The sequence below is a fragment of the Aulostomus chinensis genome, chromosome 7, assembly GCF_037954235.1.
Source record: "Aulostomus chinensis isolate RoL2024-O1b breed Wild chromosome 7, RoL_Achi_v1.0, whole genome shotgun sequence".
NCBI classification, from domain to species: domain Eukaryota; kingdom Metazoa; phylum Chordata; class Actinopteri; order Syngnathiformes; family Aulostomidae; genus Aulostomus; species Aulostomus chinensis.
Window position 1 is genome coordinate 25,352,201 of NC_141326.1, and position 18,130 is coordinate 25,370,330.

The window sequence follows — 18,130 nt, forward strand, 5'->3', positions numbered from 1 at the left end:
AATAAATTGTTCTATTGACAAATCAGGGAGGTTGGCAAGTTACTTTATTGCTTACAACACTAATAGCGTTCTTATATTATGGGAGTGCGTACACTTCTGCTGTTTTAATTCATTCTGCAAAAAATGGGAACAAAGATTTTCAACACAAACAGTGTATAAAAAAAGTGTTGTCATGTGATCTCTGAAATCTGACTTACTAGAAGAGAGGATGAAAGTTTACCGTCATTCTGGCAGCAATTTTTCCGAGCAAAATGCCAGCACATATAGCCCACATGCACATGCACTAGGTTAATGAATCAGTGCCGGGCACTGTCACACGTCGGTCAAATTGGGTCTTCTTACACCACAATTCCCCTCAAAATAATATAAAGCCATTAGGGAATGAAATAATGTAAATCCTTCAGACCAACGACAACAAAATGCACTGCACTCTTGACATTTTAGTAACCTGATCACTAAGGAACCACTGTCATGCTGTAGAATAACAGGCATGATAGCAAGTTGAAGATTAAAGAAATGTTACATACTGTAGTGGCAAATCTAGAAGGTGTCTGTGTGAGGGAGGAAGGGTCCTGTGTGGTCCTGGACTGGTTGCAGACACCAGTACAATTTCAGGATGTCTGCAAAGTGCGCATGAGGATGATTTCAGGCTCATACCTGCTACCATGCTCACGTCTCTGTCTAAGTATGAGACGAATTACAGTTTTGTTTTGTCCTGATGATGGCGTTCAGTTCAAGGCTCAAGGGACAACAGAAAGAAGAGTGGGTATCCGTGCCCAGTTTTGTATCAGTCCATCCAATAGCAGACATTTCATTCAAAATAGCAAAAGTTAAAAGTTATTAGGATTCTACTTCATAGCCCGACCAGTACACTGCTTTTCTTAATTGTTTTTCTGTCCTTATTGAACCGTGCTAATATGGAATCAATAAGAGTCATGCATTTCCTCTCTGACTCTGCAGGTCACAGGTATTCTGAGCTGTACAGAGACATTCATATCATCAGAGGTATGGCATGTCAGAGATCTGCGGTTATGACCTGAAACTCAGGAACAGAAACAGAAACTGGATTCTTACCTGACAGCTTGATTTCCTATTTGTGTTTCTGGTGTGTTGAAATGTTTTTTATCTCAGGCTGCATTCTGCTCCATTCAGGTGTCTTGTTATCACTCAGCTATCAGTTTTAAAATATGTTTGGCATCAAGCAAAACACCAAGTTTTATCTCGCACATTTTTGACTATTTTGATGCGCTGGAGTTTCAAGGTACATGCGGAAATCATAGATTTAAAAACGCAGCTGCAACCAAGTTTACTCAGATCTCACCAATCTGATCATCAGATACAAAAGATGGGTATTATGTCTTTAAATTGTCAGACTTCAGAGCAGAAATAAACATGTTTATCATCACCTGGCACTACAGGTTATATTCATAATTCACTCTCTTTGAATGGCAGGTGAGAGCATCATGACACGTTTCACCTGTATTAAGTCCATAGCTCCAATGATAGATATAACTATAAAAACTACCATTGAAAAGAGTTAAATATGATATAATTTCATGGGTGTTTTAAATTTCTTTGTCTCATTTCCTGCATGTTGATACCTGCTGCCCTTTGCCTGCATGGTTTTATTCATCACATGAATTACTGATGCATTTGTCCTGCTTTGTGATGTTTACTTGATGTTATGAAACGTTGCTCTGCAGCTAAATAAACAGCCATCATATGCTACATGTTATTTTTGGGAGACAGAAATAGTAATGTTCTCTCGTGGGATTTAAAAGAATTTATAGCGACAGCTTGGATTTCAAAGCTTTATAATTGTACAACCCGAACACGAGTACAACTACAGCAGTGGAGAAACTGCAAAATTAATTTCCACCGAGAGTGAAGATCTGTCTTTGGAATGCACAAAGGTTTGCAGGCAGGCTAAATCTAACTTAAAAGTTACACGTTTATGAGAAGTTACATCTTGTAAATCTGAACAGAACACAAGTTCGTATCAAGTCACACTCAACTCTAAATCTATTGTTCAGACCCATTTCTGGGCCTAATCGGATTACTTTTGCAGTGGAAGCACTTGGCCAACAGCCTTTGCTGTGCTGCTGTATCTGAAAGGACCTTAAAGCAAAAAATGAAGTTTATTTATTATTTTATAGAGTTACAACAGTAAAACATCATGCCAGGTGGAAAAAGTAGCCTCCATGTACTGGTTACAAAAGATGTTTTCAAAGATTTGAATTTTTTTTATGTGTCACAGATACAAATAAGTGCAGTATTGATGAACATGGAAGTAAGGCTTCAATTAATTAATCAGACGTTGTCAATCGAAAACAAATAAGTGGTAGTGTGAAAGCACAACAATACATTTTTTCTAGAAATTTTAAAAACATTTTGTATATCCAAAGAATACTATTTTTAACAAGGTTAGTCGACACAGTTTTTCCCTGTCATGTCAATCAGTTGCGGGATGAGGTTAGAGTTAGAGAAGAGACAGTAGAATTTACGAGGTACAATTAAACGCTCCACCACTTTCTCGTCTCGTGATTGGCTACTGCGCTGTCACTTCTGGAGCATGTTTGTCAGCATCAACCAATCAACTTGCGCGTTGTTGGCCGGTCGACCGGTTCGCCGGTCGGGTTGCAGCTGGGGAAAAGGGGAAGCAGGCAGCGGAGGCAGCGTCGGCCGTTGCGGTGCAGTGATATGGACCCCAGGGACACTGTCGAGGCAAGAGAGACGGAAAACCACCCGGAGCTGTTCTACGTCCCCATACCAGATGTGTCACCTAGCAAGAAGGAGCAGGAGAAGCTGTCAGGGGTTGTTAAAAACGTCCATAGAAAACTGCGCAGGAAATACAGAGAAGGTAAGCAGCCTTAGCGGGCCCCTCTTGTCTGGCCCTGCTGCAGCCAAGTGGCTACCTCTGATGACACACGTTTAACAAACTCCGTTTTGTCAGCGGTTATCCGTGCTAACTTGTTCTGCTTTCTGAAATGTTACCTCCATAGCCAACGGGTTAGCTTCGGGACAGTGTTAGGGTTAGCTGTTTTTTTTGTTGTTGTTTTTTTTGTGTGTGTTTTTTTTAGGGGACTGCAGGCTGCAATCAGCAAGCAAGGCCTGGAAACCTACTAAACCTCAACACAACAAACAGAGTAAATGTTGCAGCTGTTTGTGTGCTGCAAGTCACTCATGTAAGCGCGGATTAGCTCCCTCCCAGCAGCACAGGAGCTCCCACTGACAAAAACATGACCCTGTGGACTCAACAAACAGCCTGAGTAGCTTCATTTTACTGTATTTGTGTCAATCCTGAAACAACAACAGTGACAAAAAAACACGTTATAAACTCTTATTGTTCATGTTGAATATAAAATGCTCTGTTTTGTTGAGACTAATCTGATATCAGTTTGCTTAACAAATATTTTGTTTGCGTAGCAATTGTCAAACGGCCAAAGCTAATCAATTGTGTGGCACTGGATGGGTTCATAGACTAGTATACTTACTTATACTGACCCCTCATGTTTTACCCAGTATCACCAGAGGCTTCCAGTACTAGCAATGGGAATCATACAGTAACTGATAATATTTTGCACACAGTAATAGTATCACAAATGAATGGCTTCTGCGATATGTTGCAAGACAATTCATCTACCACGCAACATAATATCTGTGAAACTGAAATACTCCTTAAAAAGCAGCAGTTGTATTTTTTGGCGCTTAATCGTGGATGACAGTTACACACAATTTGATAACTCAGCTTCAACATTGTTTGCCATAGTGCCCCAGTAGAAGTAGGACAACCCCTCAGTCAGTCACTGAGTCACTTAGTCAGTCACTGAGTCACTTAGTCAGTCACTGGGGGGGGTGCAGAAAAATGAAGTATCATGATTGGGCGATGCCAGCCATCCAGATGAAGTCTCAGTCTGATAATCATGTAGAGACCAGAGTCAGCTAGTTTTGGTGATGTCACACAACCCATGAAGTCCAGTCGACCTGGAATAAACTGCCATCAGCAAGTCTGTCCTCTCTCTAGCAGTGGACACGGTGCGGGGACAGCAGGACACACGATGTTTGGGGGTTTTCACAATCGCACATCCAAATTCAACTATGCTTTTCTTCATGCAGAATTCAAACTGTCATCCCAGAATGAAACGGTGTAAGAGCGTAGTTTGTACAGCTTATGTGAGCACAGTTTTTAATTATTGCAGCATGATTGGTACAGTAAAGACAACTGTGCAGACAACCTTGAGCCTTCGTTCTAGCAACGGCTAGACATCAAAATGCTAGTATGTATTCATACTTGAGCACCATAAATTAATGGGCAGAAAGGCAAGACATATGTATCAGTATCATATCACAAGAAGAAGTACCACCCCTATCCAGTACTAGTATGGGATTTGAAACTGCGGCAGCAGAAAGTCCCCCCTGTGTCTGTCACATGGAGATTTATTACTTTGCAAAAATTGGCAAATGTCTGAGTTCCCCTGGGCTGTTGCTCTCAGCGACTTCTATTTTTTTTGCACTCAGGATAAGCAAAGAAGAATTAGGAAATGAATTAAAAACAAATATAAAGTAGATTCAAAACAGTACAACAGTGAAAACAAGTTAATGAACACACACTCACAATGGCTAGGACAATGCTGCTTTTCTCAGTATTTGCATGTGTCGCGGCTCATGTAAGAGGCTGACATTCCCTCTGACCGAAGGCCTCATTTGAGCTTTTCAGCTGAGAATTGTGTGTAGCTTCCAGTGTTGAGCCTACCAACCAGCAATGCTGAAATGCCTTTGGAAATAAGAACTTGCTAGAATGCCTACCCACGCAGACACGCAGGCTTTGTGCTGTTGCTGAAGCTGTATTCTCATTTTTCTTTTTCTCAGAAATGCGTAGTCTTGCTAAAGATGGTGTAGGAGGAAACATGCAAATTCACAATGACAATGGCGCAAAAATCTCTGTAGTCGTAGCCGGATCAGAGCACAGCACTCTACATGAATATCTAGCTTGAAAGCAGTGCCCTCTCCTGGTGGGTACGTTTGGATTTGACTGTTTCAGGATCCAAAACAAACTATAATCTCAAAGTCAACAGAGATTAAAAAGGAGTTTGTGGATTGTGCTATTTCAGATGTGGCCACCTTCTGTTTCTGTTTTATAGATGTGAGGTCACCTGTTAACTCTTTCCTGGATCAACAGTTGGCAAACCACCGCCTAATCATGTGTGTGTTCTTCTGTAAAATAAAACTGTGAGGTTTTCTTTTAATAGTTATCGATGGAAACATTCATTCTTCGGGAGTGTTGTTGGTTGGGTTTTTCGGACTAAACCAGCACAGACTCCTTACAGACCTCATGATTGGTTAATAAGGAAAGCATGATCTGGTAGGCTTGACAGTGAATCACAGTAGTGCTGCTGTCAGAGTGCTGCTGTTTATTGCCCCTCCTCCTCCTCCTCCTCCTCTTCTTGTTGTCCTTTCATTTCTGCAAATCTGATGCACAGTTGCTTGTTGTGGTCATGGGATTTTTCTCCTTATCAGTGTGTTTGCCAATGCTACAGGCTGTAAAGTTCTCAAGATGTGCTGAAGGAAATGATTGTTGACATTATTGCGACTGAGAAGTGGCTATTGGAGGATGATTTTTAAAGATGTAGCACGATGTCTGTGTTGGCAGAGAAGAGGGAACGTGTTGGTAATGTTGAAACAAAGGAGAACCAGCAGTGTGTGAACGTGTTCCACATGTTTTTCTAAAGGATTACGGTTGATTTTTGTTGTTGTTGCTAAAGTTGGCAAGTAAGTTGTGAGGTTTTGTAACTTTTTCTGTCTGGGCCTGTTTAGATCATCATCAGAGGCTTACCTCACAGTCGTAAAGCTTCCTCTAAGAGGAGTGAACTTTCTTTTCTAAATTAAAAAAAAAAATGTTTTTTTCCACAGTGGGTGACTTCGACAAGATCTGGCGGGAGCATTGTGAGGATGAGCAGACGCTTAGTGAGTATGCACTCGCCATGAAGAATCTTGCGGACAGCCACTGGGCCACAAACTGCGAAGGAGAGGGTCGCATCGAATGGTGTCGCAGGTACCACTGACTCGAGCAAACCTCTTTCAGCTGCAGTTTTTGAACCCGTAACGGCAGTGTGTGACTCATATGAATGTGCAGGCTGTCATTCAGTCATTAGGATTTGAATGATAATCAGTTCTGCTTCTACCTCAGTGTTATTTCTGTCCTGGAATTACTGTAAAGGCCGTGCTGCTTAAATGTGTTGAAAGTGTTTCACGCTCGTCTCTTCCCTAAATTGAAATGATCATTTTAAAGACATTACAACTACAACTCTTGACATTTTGTTGACCAGCTTCTCTCTTCGCCGTGACTGCTTGTTGTTGACATGAGCATAAGCACATGAGATTGATGTCATTGCTTTAGATTGTACACGCCGGCACTAATAAGAGGAAGAGATGTGCAGAAAGGCGTGAGATTCCGATGGATTCCAAAATTTGCATCTGGTTGTCAGTTCATATCCACTTGTCACATTTAAGTAACAGTTTAAGTTGGAGCACCTTCTCCTCTCATCTCTTCTCTTCTCAGTGTCTGTCAAGAATATTATTTGGATGGTGGGATGAAGAGAATGTTAGAGAAGGACGAGAAAAGTGCCGCACTCGCCATCGGTCTGACTTCAGCATCTGTAAGTGCCCAACCGTCCAGCTCCATACCCAAGTAAGTAGTAAACTCCCTCCACCATGAAAGATGATTTCACACTGTCTCCACTCCACTCCACAGACTAACTGAATTATACAGTGAAGTGTGCACTATATGCTATCTTTCTAGTATTTTCTTTATTCTGTGTCCAGAAATAAGATTCTAAATTAGCAGCCACACAGAGAGTACATACCTCTGCCAGCGTGATCCGATGTCTCCAGAGTTTAAATCAGTAGAACTCTCAACATTTAAGATTGTTTAGTGTGCTAATTGTTTTTTTTTTGTTTTTTTAATGGATTCTAATCTCAGTGTCAGTATGAGCCACATTGGAAACTCAAAACCTGGTTAGAATTGGTGCTTAGTCTGGTACTGGGACACTTTCAGAAACTGCACCAGTTTGAAAGTCTCGTCTGTAATGGAAAAGCTGGATTATTAGTAACTGGCCTGATGATATCAAATGTTTTTTTTAACCATAAAGATTCACACCAGCTTTATATTCACTGCAAATTGAATCATAATGTCCTCTTACTGTGGCCCAGAGAGAGACACACTTGCTATACTGCTGTGTGGAAAACTGATCAATTATAATTATCATAATTATAATTACAATTAACTTATCAATTATTATGACTATAAGCTACCTTGAGAAGTGAAACACCTTCTACCACTGCTGTGTTACAGTTTGGTTGCTCAGCTGGGGAAAATGCGCCTTCTGGACGTGGGAAGCTGCTTTAACCCTTTCTTGAAGTTTGATGAATTCCTTACAGTTGGTATTGACATAGTGCCTGCAGTTGAGGTGAGTTTTGATTCTGTCCACTTTGTGTTGTCAAAACAAAATTTCAATTTCCATTTCTTATAGATGAAATGTCTGTGTGGGTTTCCTGCTTCCTGGATCAATGCTAGCATTACAAAGCAAAAGCAACACCAGAAATGACTCACGCAACTGTATGGGTGTTGTTTGCCCAACGACTTTTGTGAGCAATTGCAAATGAAAGCAGAAGAAAAAGCCAGAAACTTACTGCTGGTTTGATCGGCGAAGTTAAATGGGTGTTAATGGCAAATGATTAGGTTTGAACCACAGTAGGTGCAGATTTTTGCTGATTTTCTGCCCTTTCTTGCGCCTTTAGAGTGTGTACAAGTGTGACTTCCTCAACCTTCAGCTCCAGCGGCCACTCCAGCTGGCAGGTGACGCAGTAGAGGCCTTCCTCCGCCAGCTCCACAACCCCATCGACACCCTCCCTGCCCAGCTTTTCCACGTGGTGGTTTTCTCCCTGCTCCTCTCCTACTTCCCCTCACCATACCAGCGCTGGATCTGCTGCAAGAAGGCTCATGAGCTACTGGAGCTCCATGGCCTGCTGCTCATCATCACACCAGATTCTTCCCACCAGAACCGCCATGCCCTCATGATGCGCAGCTGGCGTGTGGCGGTGGAATCGCTGGGCTTTAAGCGCTACAAATACGTAAAGTATTCCCATATGCATCTCATCGCCTTCCGTAAGGTGTCTGTTGCCACAACCAGCGACCTGGTGTCTCGCAACTACCCCGAGATGCTCTACATCCCTCAGGACTTCCACTCCAATGAAGAAGAAGATGGCGCTGACACACCAGTGCAGGTGCGCTCCGAGTTTGAGGATGACCAGCTGGCTTGGGGCTTCATGGAGCTACCTGACACACCCTATGATTCAGATTCTGGGGAGAGCCAGAGCAGCTCAGTGCCTGGCTTCCATGAGTTGGAGGACCCAATCTTACTTCAAAGCTAGGCTAAACCAGCTTGTCCCCTCCCTTATCTCTCCTCTAGGTAACTTTCGTCTCCCTTCAACTGCTGCGCTGCCAAATTGAACCTGCTGCATTCGCCTCCTCCCTCTCCTCCAAACAATGCAGTTTGCACAGTGTGAAAGAGAGATGTTTACAGGTTATTTTCTCATATCCACACTCCTCTGAGAGTTCACACACACACACATATCCACATAAACACATATACACACACTAAGATGGATATATTTTGATAAATAGCTAGATTTTTTTAAGAGTTGGAAAGTGAATGCCCTCAAGATATCTGCTCCCTTCTCAATTTCCATCCCATCAGCTCTCAATAAGAAGTCTGCATCATTCTGTACTCTATTTGAATAAGCTAGTGTGGCAGGCTGATTAGTATAAAAGCCAAAAAAAAACCAAAAAACAAACAAAAAAAACAGAAACCCGAGTGTTCTGATATGAGTTCTGTTGCACTGGAGAGACTGAAATAGAAGGACCGAACTTGGTACGCTTGCTTCTTTCACAGTCATGCAGCTAGACCTTCTGAAAATCTTGATGTGCATTTAGTTTTCCAAGAAAAGAAAAAAAAAGTTAATTGGTTTTATTATATATATATATATATATATATATATATATATATATATATATATATATATATATATATATAAATAAAAATCTCAACTTTCAAAACATTGGTGTTGTCCAGTGTTAAGTGTGGCAATGCCGTTTTAACTTGGCATCCTCTGAACGATTTGTGTATCTTTTACAAGAAAGTGGTATTTGTAGCATTTTAAACATTTCCAGAACCATATAGTATGAGTATTACTAGATTTACTAATGTGAAACCGTGTTTACTCATTGTGTTACAAGGTACGAGTATTTCAGAGTAGGTATTACTTTTTCTCCACCCTCTTCTCACAAGTATCAATACTCAATTCCTTATTAATACCTTTATTTAGTTTTCAAGCAAAGAAACAATAAAACAGTGCATATTAACAGCAATATTATCCTTTAACAAAATGATTTAACCTTGGAAAATACATTGAGTACTCTGCCTCTGAAAAAATCCAGGTCTGAGCTCCTCATAGTCTGAAAATTCACCTTAACAGAAGAGATTTGCACTAGTTTTATCTGACAGAATCTTTGAAACAGGTAGGGAATTAAACATTTTAGCAATAGCAGGTGAGATCTCAAGATTCCTGCTGGGGAGGTTTTAGCTAAAGACACTACCAGAAGACGTGTTAAGTGTGTGTCCCTGCCTGTCCCCGAACAGGCCAGTTGTGTGTGTGTGTGTGATTGTTTGTATGAATGATAGAATGAGATTTGTTGTGCGTCTTGTCAGTGGCACTTTATCATTGATCCCAAAGGGTGTCACAAATGTGATTATTTTCTTATGACAGTTTTACAACTAGTACGATGGGCCCACATGGTAAAACCAGTAAGTCTAAGGTGCCTTCTTTGTCCACAATTCTGTCACAAGCAGATGTTCATTCCCCGGAGAAAAAGAAACTCATATCCATTTGAAAGAAGACGTCAAACTTCTGTGACCAAAACAGTACAGTTCATCTAAACAACATTTCCTGTGTAATACATTTTTCCAGTCATGCATATCTTCCTGCTGATGAATAAAACATCTCACAATATCACTCATATTCATATTTTAAAGAGCTGTGTTTTGTGATAGATTTGTCTTCCAAGGTTTCTTTTGGCCCATTTGCATGAGATGGTTCATCTTCATTATCAGCATTTTCAACAATGCAGAACAACGTGTGCTTATAGTATGGTTCTATTTCTCTTTTATAAATGAATGTAAAAAGTGCAAGGTGTCTCTGTGTGTGTTTTCTTTTTCTGCGTCATGCTTTGACTTACCTGCTGCTTGTAAAATTATGAAGGTGGCTGAGACTCTGTAAATGTTTACTTACAATCTTTAACTATACCTCCACCATGGCCACAGTTCAACGCGCTTGTGTCATCCTCGTTAACGCCTTGAGGGATCTCTGTCTAATTTGGCTCCATTGGATGATAAACAAAAAAGATTCTGGTGGTCAAAGGTTTTAGTAACTCACCTCACGCCATTCTCACCACAATGTCTCAGGAACAACTTATATTTTGTGCAAACGTCCAATGGGACTTGATGATGGACTGTAAATTATGGTGGTCAAAATTCAAGGTTACTGTGACCTTCAGGAGGACAACTAATTCTAAAATTCAATACTTTGTCCCAAGGAAAATTCAAACAGTATAGTAGAGTTCCTTCACAGCTTTTTGCCAGTTTGTCTGTGAAATTGGTCTTAAATTTGATTCAAGTTGGCCTTTAAAATCCTGAAATATTCCATTTAAACCTGCAGGAAACCTGGTGTTTAAAAGCTGGCACATTATAAGGCACTATGATACAAAAACTGCTTTATAGTTATTTAAGTAAAGTAAAGGTTCTCAACTTTACTTGCTTTATTATAACATATAACGTTCACAGCTGCTGCAAGCACCAAGTATGTGTAGTAAAAGTATTCCTGCAGTTTGCAGAAACAAAACTGGAAGCTGTTTGTGGTTAGTCACTGACACAAAACAGACAACGTCAAATTCATCAGTAATATTTAACATCAGTATCAGATGGAAACACAACAGTCGGGATCCCTACTTTCATATTTAGTAGTACAGTATGGCAGAAGTTTGCACTTATCACACTTTTAAGTTTTCCTTTAAAGCCAATGCCAAATTAATCAAAAAAAGCTCTACTTTAACGTATCTTAATATATATCAAATACTTATTGAATAATCGCCGGTATATCACGACTGCAACTTTTTGTACAAAAACGCCACTAAACCCCTGAATTGAACCTTTACCGGTAGCGAACTCTTTTTTTTTACCCTCCGCGCTTACCGTACTCAAAGCCAGTCGGACTTGTCATGGTTCCTGAAAACTTTTGACGTGACAAACTTTTCTAACCGAAATGTAGTTCACGTCAGTAGAAGCTGGCTTAAAGGCGCTTAACTTAACCGTCTCAAAAGAGCAGCGGACACGACACCAAACGCACTTTATAACCTCCACCATGTAAGTTGTATTTCTTGCTAGTGGCGACCGGCGCAAGGATGGTGACGTTAGCTAACTTAGCCTCCTCCAATAAGTTAGCTATGTAGCTAACCTTTGGGTGTCGTTTGATTGAAGAGTTCCAAACACCGTCTAACGCCTTTATAACGCACCAAAGTGCCCCAAAATGTGTCGTTTTTTACGGTACTGCGTCAGCCACTGCCTTCAGGCGGCGATGACCCGGTTAGATGAGGTCAACGGGGAGGCGAGCATGTGGTCCTCCGTCCGGTGGTTGGGCTACCTGTCCGGACTGAACCTGCTGGTTGCCCTGTGCCTTGGGCTCTACGCCCGTTGGGAGAAGACAGCGGAGTCCACACTTTTAGTCATTCTCGTTTTAGCTCTGTTCGTGCTGGGAATAGCGTGCATACTCTACTACTACTTCAGTATGGAGACGGTCAGCCTCAGCCTCCTCCACCTGTGGTTCGGCTTTCTGTTGGGACTGCTGTGTTTCCTCAACAGCCCCGACTTGGAGAGCGATGTGAAGGAGCAGGCGGCTAACAGCCTGCTGCTGGTCAGTGTGGCCCTGAGGACGCTGTGGGCGATGCTGGAGAGGCTGCTGGGGTATACCCACTACCGCCCAGCCTTCCTCACATGGGCAGAGCGCTTGGAGCTTGCGGGCTTCGCCGCCGCCAGCACGGTGTTAATCATCCAGAAGTCCCTGAGCATAATGGTGCTGGTGGTGGCACTCGCCATGGTTATGATTGCCCTCCGGATGAAGGCTGTATTGGCCTTGGCCAACCTCGCCTGCTTCGCTGCCATCACTGCTGTGCTCCTTTTTGAGTCGATGAACATCAGCACCAACCCGTTCGCCCTGACCTGCTTCTTCAGCCAGCTCATCTGTGACCCTCTCCTGGATGAATATTTCAGTGGTCTGTCTGTGACCGAGCGCTGGCAGCCTTTCCTGCTGTGGAGGGGTTTGTGGCGGCGGCTGTCCCTCCTGCCTCTGCTGATGGTGGAGGGGGCCTTCATCGTCCTGGCTGCAAGGAAGCTGGTGGATCTGGATCAGTGGTACCTGACTATCCCAAGCTTTTTGGTGTGTGTGTTGTTTTGGGCAGCATGTCATGTGGTATTCGTCATCACGGTTTGGGGCTTTCACACCAAGCTAAGTGAATGCCAGAGGCTGTGCTTATCCCAGGGGTCAGAGGTCAGCGGGTTGGATAAGATCATGGCATCTAAGGGTATGAGACACTTCTGCCTCATCTCTCAGCGGCTCCTGCTCTTCACACTGGGGTCAACCATTGCTGTTGCTGCTCTTTCCTGGCAGGTAATGGCAACCATGGATGTATCACGCCATCTGTCCTGGATATGTTGTAAATTCATCTCTCACTTTGGTCCAGCAATTGTGTGTCACTGACTCTGAATGTGTCCTGCAGGCCTCCAGCAGCATCTTCATCAGCATGTTCCTGTTGGTTCTGCCTCTGGAGTCTCTCTTTCATGGCCTTTTCCACGAGCTGGGGAACAGCCTGGGGGGAACCTGTGTGGGCTACGCTGTGGTCATCCCCACCAACTACTGCAGGTGAGGGGGAAGTGCTCGAAGTTTTGAGTAAAGTGCTTGAAATGGTGTTCACATTGCTGTCAGAGCAAATTTAATCATTGTTGTGTTTTCACCGAACATGAAAAGAACCCACTCAGGGGGCAGTAGCAGCTCTGAGGTACACGCCACAGAGCTGGGATGTAACCATAGGATTTTAAATACTGTAATATAAATGTGTTGGTTTGGCATCTTTTCAAATGTTGACAATCTGAAGGTTAAAAGTGTTAAGCAGCAATTTGAGCACAACTCATAAACTGTCTAAAAAAATCCCTCAAAGACAGAGATCATGAGTGACGCCACAGGAGGATGCGTCCTGTCATCTGGCGTCTAAAACCTTTTAATTTGAAAAATTCAAATTATTTTAAATGATATCACATTGATCGTTATTTTTATTTTAACTGGCAAACCCAGTAAATTATTATTAATTATCATTACTGAAATTAGTATGGTCATTTTATGCTGATCCACCTGTAAATGCTTTAAAAGTGTTTGAATTTTAATTTAAAAAAGTAAAAAGAAAATGGTGAAGGAAGCCTGCAGAACACGGAGCAGCACACCAGGACTGTCAGTTCTTTGTCTCCACCAATGATGCAGCTTAATGTCAGCAGAGCTTTCGTGCGACTGCTGTGAACGAGACCCGGCTCTGCTCTCTTCCAGTGTCGCAGATGATGTGTTCGGTTAAACTCAGCCGTCCTCTCTGTGTGTCCTCGTAGTCCCGACGGCCAGCCCTTGCTGCTGCCTCCAGGTCAGGTGCAGGAGCTGAACAGGCGCTCCACTGGCATGTTGAACAACGTTCAGCGCTTCTTCGCCCACCACCTGATTGAGACATTTGGTTGCGATTATTCCACCAGTGGAGTGACCCTGGAGGCTCTACAGTCCAAGATCAGGGCCTTCCTGGAGCTCCGCACTGCAGACGGGCCTCGCCATGACACCTACGTGATCTTCTACAGTGGCCACACCCACCGATCAGGGGAGTGGGCTCTGGCAGGTGCGAGCACTAGTGGAAGCATAAATATTCCACATTTTCTGGCCATTTTGAAGAAAAGTCATGTAAATGAAAAACATCGTAATGTCTGGGTGTCTTGTGAACGTTCTTGTGCTGGTCTCCGCCGGTCTTTAGGAGGAGACACTCTTCGACTGGACCACATCGTGGATTGGTGGCGGGACAGGAGTGACGGCTTCTGTTCTCGTCTCATTCTGGTACTGGATTGTGACAACTCGTTGCCGTGGGTGAAGGAGATCAGGAAGGTGGACGGTCTCTACATGGCTGTGCAGGGGGCCACGCTGGTTCGAGTGACGGACGTCGAGCTCCAGGACCCGCCGCAGCTGGGTGACTTCAGCTCTCAGTGGGTGGAGTATAACTGCAATCCCAACAGCAACATCCAGTGGTCAGAGAGGGGCAAGGCGGTCTCTGCCATCTACGGCATCTCCAAGCACTGGAGTGACTACACACTGCACCTGCCGACAGAAAGTGATGTCACCAACCACTGGAGAATGTACTTCCCCCGGTGCACCTACCCGGTGGTGCAGCTGGCTCTGTGGTGCGGCAGCCTGAACCTGCTGTGGTTCTGCACCGCCTGCCTAAGATGTATAAAGAGAGTGAAACTCAACTGGTTTCCACCAGCTGTACTGGACACTGGCCAAGGCTTCAAACTGGTCAGATCTTAAAGTTACCAAGAAACAACTTTTATCATTTTGTAACACATTTTACACAAAAGATATTTTAAATATACTGAGTGGAGTTGGGTTTATTTCTGGTTTTGTTGGTCTGGTGAGTGTGAGCTTAAACTAGTTTGATTTTATACAGACTGGCTGAACCAGCATCTGGTTTACCTTACCAAGGTTGGCTAGAGGTGTTGTGACTTACTGGACGTCATAAGCCTCTTCCACTGGGCTGCTGGGTGAAGTGCGACACTTGGTGGCAAAGTTCAGTAAACCATTCCAGTCCAGTGTTCATCTGAAGATCAAATTACTTTAAAAATGTTTTCAGCTGCTCAATTTGAAAAATGAGTCTTTTTTTGTCTTTTCTTTTCGGTACCCTGAACAGGCAGCTATTGAATTCTAAACTCCATATTTGAGCTGAGTTCATATCACATGACTTTGTGTGATCAGAATGCTGTAGTGATCACACAACTCAACCTGCTGTTTGGGAGTCGGGAACTTCACGCTAATGTGATTGACATGACAAAGGAATGCCAGGGAGGGTCCCGAATCACAGCAGGATTCTTCACAGGAGTTTCTGACAAGGTCACGTGGTCTCCAAGAAAGAGGCGGCACAGGAAATAAGGGAGGCGGGATCATCGGTGTCCCTGAGGAGCAAGCGATCAAAAGCGTTTGTGGCATTTTGCAGAAATGAAGAAAAAAAGACTGCGGTTGAGAGAATCGATTCTCATGTTCATGTTAGCACGTCACAACTCACGCCTGTTTCCATATATTCAGTATTTACAGCCTGGTGTCATCTCGGTTGAATGATACTGGGACAACTTGCCAAATGGGCCAAATTCAGACAAGGAAACATCAGTTGCGGATAATACAGACGACCCCTCCCTCTCTCACATCTCATAGCCGAAGCTCGTTGCAGACAAATCCAGGTATTTAGCCAGTGAGATATCTGGGATGCGACGGCGATGCTGCTCAGCAAATGTCCCGCGTAGCGACGCAGCAACAATTTGCTCCAAAATTTGGCAGCTCGTGAATCCGAGCTAAAATCATGAGGCGTGAACTCAGCACAACCTGTATCAACATTGGTTACTGTTACGGTTTGGTGTCCTGTGAAATTATTGTACTTTTAAATTCCTATCAAATTGTTGTTGTACATGTTGTGATTTACGTCCCAGTTTGTAACAGGAAAGAGAGCACAATGACACGATTTTGCACATTTTTTTTTTTTTTTTGCAGTTGGATTAATAATTCTAATTCCACCATCACATGGTGCCTTTTGACCCAAATATCTCCAAAGATTGTCAAACTTGCAGGGCTGAAGGTGGTTTATGCACAGAGGGACATCTCAGGCATAAGTTATATTTGAAGCAGTCTCTGTGTAGGGCTTAAACCTATCGTTTTATGTGAAAGTTACTGTTCTCTGGTTTTCTGTACATAAAGGCGCTGCTTTGTGTCTGTTGTGGGAGAATTGTCTCAAGATTATTTCTAACTGCTTCAAAACAAGTAAAATCTCTTTCGATGAGTTCACTGCCAGCAGAGATGAGAGAGCTACTTTAATGTCCTATGTAACCTTCAAAAGCAAAATGCAGCACATGAGATTTATCTGCTTATATATTTGTACTTCTATGTGTGAGCAAAAAGGGTTTCTTTTTTTTCCAGGGGTAAAAGATGGAGTGACTATGCAATGAAGGAGTAGGAGTGTCACAGGCAGCTGGTAATCTTCCTGTTGGAAAGGCTAATGAGTCTATAATCTTTTAATAAAACTAACGGTTTTGCACTTGCAAGGTGTCCAATGCTTTTCTGTCTGTTTTTTTTTCCTTGTTATACACACTTTTGTTTTTACAGGTTTGAGTAAAACAATTTTTATGTTCACAAAATAACCCTTTTTCCTCCAAGTTCGTTCACAACTGTCGTCAGGTGGATGGATTTTCTGGGCCAACATGAAGTGCTCCCGAACATGGAATTTGGAACAAAATGTGTGAGGAAGACACCATTCTTACTCATGTGTCTGATTTTTAATTGAACATGTGAAAAATGTTTAAAAAAAAAAGACTTGTCTGCTGTGAGATGTCTTTTGAATACAGAGTAAATTATGTAGTTATTATACAACACCTAGAGAGGCGTATTAAGTCGCGTGTTATCAGGTTTTTGTCGTGTTAAGCATCAACACTGGACTTCACCAGGGGAAATATTTGGTCTCTCAAATCTAAAACCAGTGAGTCTGATTCTAGATCTGTTCCATCTAGAAAGAACCAAGACAGAACTTGTGATTTGGCACTATGCAAACAAAACCGACCCGTTGTCTCCTAGAGACACTTTACACCCGAACCCCTTGTTGCTGTTGGAGCAGTTTTAAGTGAATGGGTGTCATTGTACACTGAGTCGTGCTGAAACAACAGCGGCGAGTGTTTTAATCAGAGTCACTGTAATAAAAGAAAGGAGAAAAAAAAAAAAGTCAGACCAACTCAATAACAAGCCCCAGCAGCAGCAAGCACACAACAAAAAGAAGAGGGTTGGGTAAAGCCTTAAAACTAGCAAAAATTAAAAAAATAAGAAGAAATAAAGGTTAAGGACCATTTTTGATATATTAGTTCCATATATAAATGTAATATGTGACAAAAGATCACTTAAATAGAATTCATCAGACGCATCTTATTCACAACACCGTCATCATATCCACATTAAATTAACGATAAATTCTCCATAATATACAATATTAATCTAGCTCGAAGAACAGTGTATCAAAATCAGGTTTCTCTGTTGATTTTATTGAAAACATTATAAAATCATGTGGTGCAGCAGCATATTCCTGTTATGATCACTTTCACATTTACACAAAGTTAGTTGAAAATGGCTTTTACAGCAATTTGCCAGTGATCGTTGTCTAGGAGACAAGAGGGAACAGGGCAGACAGTAAGGAACATCTACTGCCCCTGTGTGGCTGTAAATGAAACTACATTGAACCTGAAAACAGTGGAACAGAGGCCTGTTCTTGGGGCCAGCGCTTATTTCACTCCACTGCTCTTTTGTGGTTTCAGTCTCTAAATTCTATTTTCTTTCTTTTTGTTATTTAACACATGATGTGCAAATTCATGACCTGGTTTTAGGTCAAGACTTTGACCGCTCCATGACATGAACACGGGTACACAGAAGACCCCCAGCCCACATTTAGACAGCTTTCATTTATGACAGGAGGAAAATAAAGCACGACGAATGAACTTGTAATAAGTTCAACAAGACAGGAAGGACGAACGTTGACAAATGAGCTAAAAATCATTTCTAGTGTTTTACATCTGCACATTAACCTCTGCACTCTAAACAGAGGAAGAAGAAGAAGAAAAGCCAGAGTATCAAGACGATGTGCCCCGGCGACATGACAAACCTATCAGCCACAAACCCTCCGACTTGAACAGCAGATTAC

At 42.5% G+C, this 18,130-nt stretch overlaps 2 protein-coding genes across 5 annotated transcripts; both read left to right on the top strand.

Annotated features, from left to right (window-relative positions):
• The first annotated feature begins 2,613 nt into the window (after window positions 1-2,613).
• Window positions 2,614-10,238, top strand: samtor (S-adenosylmethionine sensor upstream of mTORC1). 2 transcript variants are annotated; one of them, XM_086209518.1, is made up of 5 exons: window positions 2,614-2,860; window positions 5,911-6,052; window positions 6,560-6,688; window positions 7,352-7,466; window positions 7,798-10,238. In XM_086209518.1, the coding sequence occupies exons 1-5, from the start codon at window positions 2,701-2,703 to the stop codon at window positions 8,428-8,430; spliced, it is 1,179 nt and encodes a 392-aa protein (XP_086065644.1). In that variant the 5' UTR covers window positions 2,614-2,700; the 3' UTR covers window positions 8,431-10,238. The 2 variants fall into 2 exon arrangements, with proteins under 2 accessions (XP_086065644.1, XP_086065645.1); XM_086209519.1 differs by lacking the exon at window positions 2,614-2,860 and adding an exon at window positions 5,481-5,769.
• Window positions 10,239-11,279: 1,041 nt separating this feature from the next.
• Window positions 11,280-16,491, top strand: tmem168b (transmembrane protein 168b). Of its 3 annotated transcripts, none has more exons than XM_086209521.1 (5): window positions 11,280-12,546; window positions 12,649-12,777; window positions 12,887-13,029; window positions 13,761-14,035; window positions 14,168-16,491. In XM_086209521.1, exons 1-5 carry the CDS (start codon window positions 11,641-11,643, stop codon window positions 14,713-14,715), a joined length of 2,001 nt encoding a protein of 666 aa, XP_086065647.1. In that variant the 5' UTR covers window positions 11,280-11,640; the 3' UTR covers window positions 14,716-16,491. The 3 variants fall into 3 exon arrangements, with proteins under 3 accessions (XP_086065647.1, XP_086065646.1, XP_086065648.1); XM_086209522.1 differs by having other exon boundaries at window positions 11,281-11,477; window positions 11,973-12,777; XM_086209520.1 differs by having other exon boundaries at window positions 11,280-12,777.
• Window positions 16,492-18,130: the final 1,639 nt, after the last annotated feature.

What these genes read in the sequence shown, in the direction of transcription:
- samtor (XM_086209518.1), top strand. Translation starts at nt 2,701, where the DNA reads ATGGACCCCAGGGACACTGTCGAGGCAAGAGAGACGGAAAACCACCCG. An exon ending in GCGCAGGAAATACAGAGAAG is followed by an intron (nt 2,861 to 5,910) that starts GTAAGCAGCCTT and finishes TTTTTTCCACAG; the next exon opens with TGGGTGACTTCGACAAGATC. An exon ending in ACATAGTGCCTGCAGTTGAG is followed by an intron (nt 7,467 to 7,797) that starts GTGAGTTTTGAT and finishes TTGCGCCTTTAG; the next exon opens with AGTGTGTACAAGTGTGACTT.
- tmem168b (XM_086209520.1), top strand. Translation starts at nt 11,641, where the DNA reads ATGTGTCGTTTTTTACGGTACTGCGTCAGCCACTGCCTTCAGGCGGCG. An exon ending in ATCCCCACCAACTACTGCAG is followed by an intron (nt 13,030 to 13,760) that starts GTGAGGGGGAAG and finishes GTGTCCTCGTAG; the next exon opens with TCCCGACGGCCAGCCCTTGC. An exon ending in AGGGGAGTGGGCTCTGGCAG is followed by an intron (nt 14,036 to 14,167) that starts GTGCGAGCACTA and finishes GCCGGTCTTTAG; the next exon opens with GAGGAGACACTCTTCGACTG.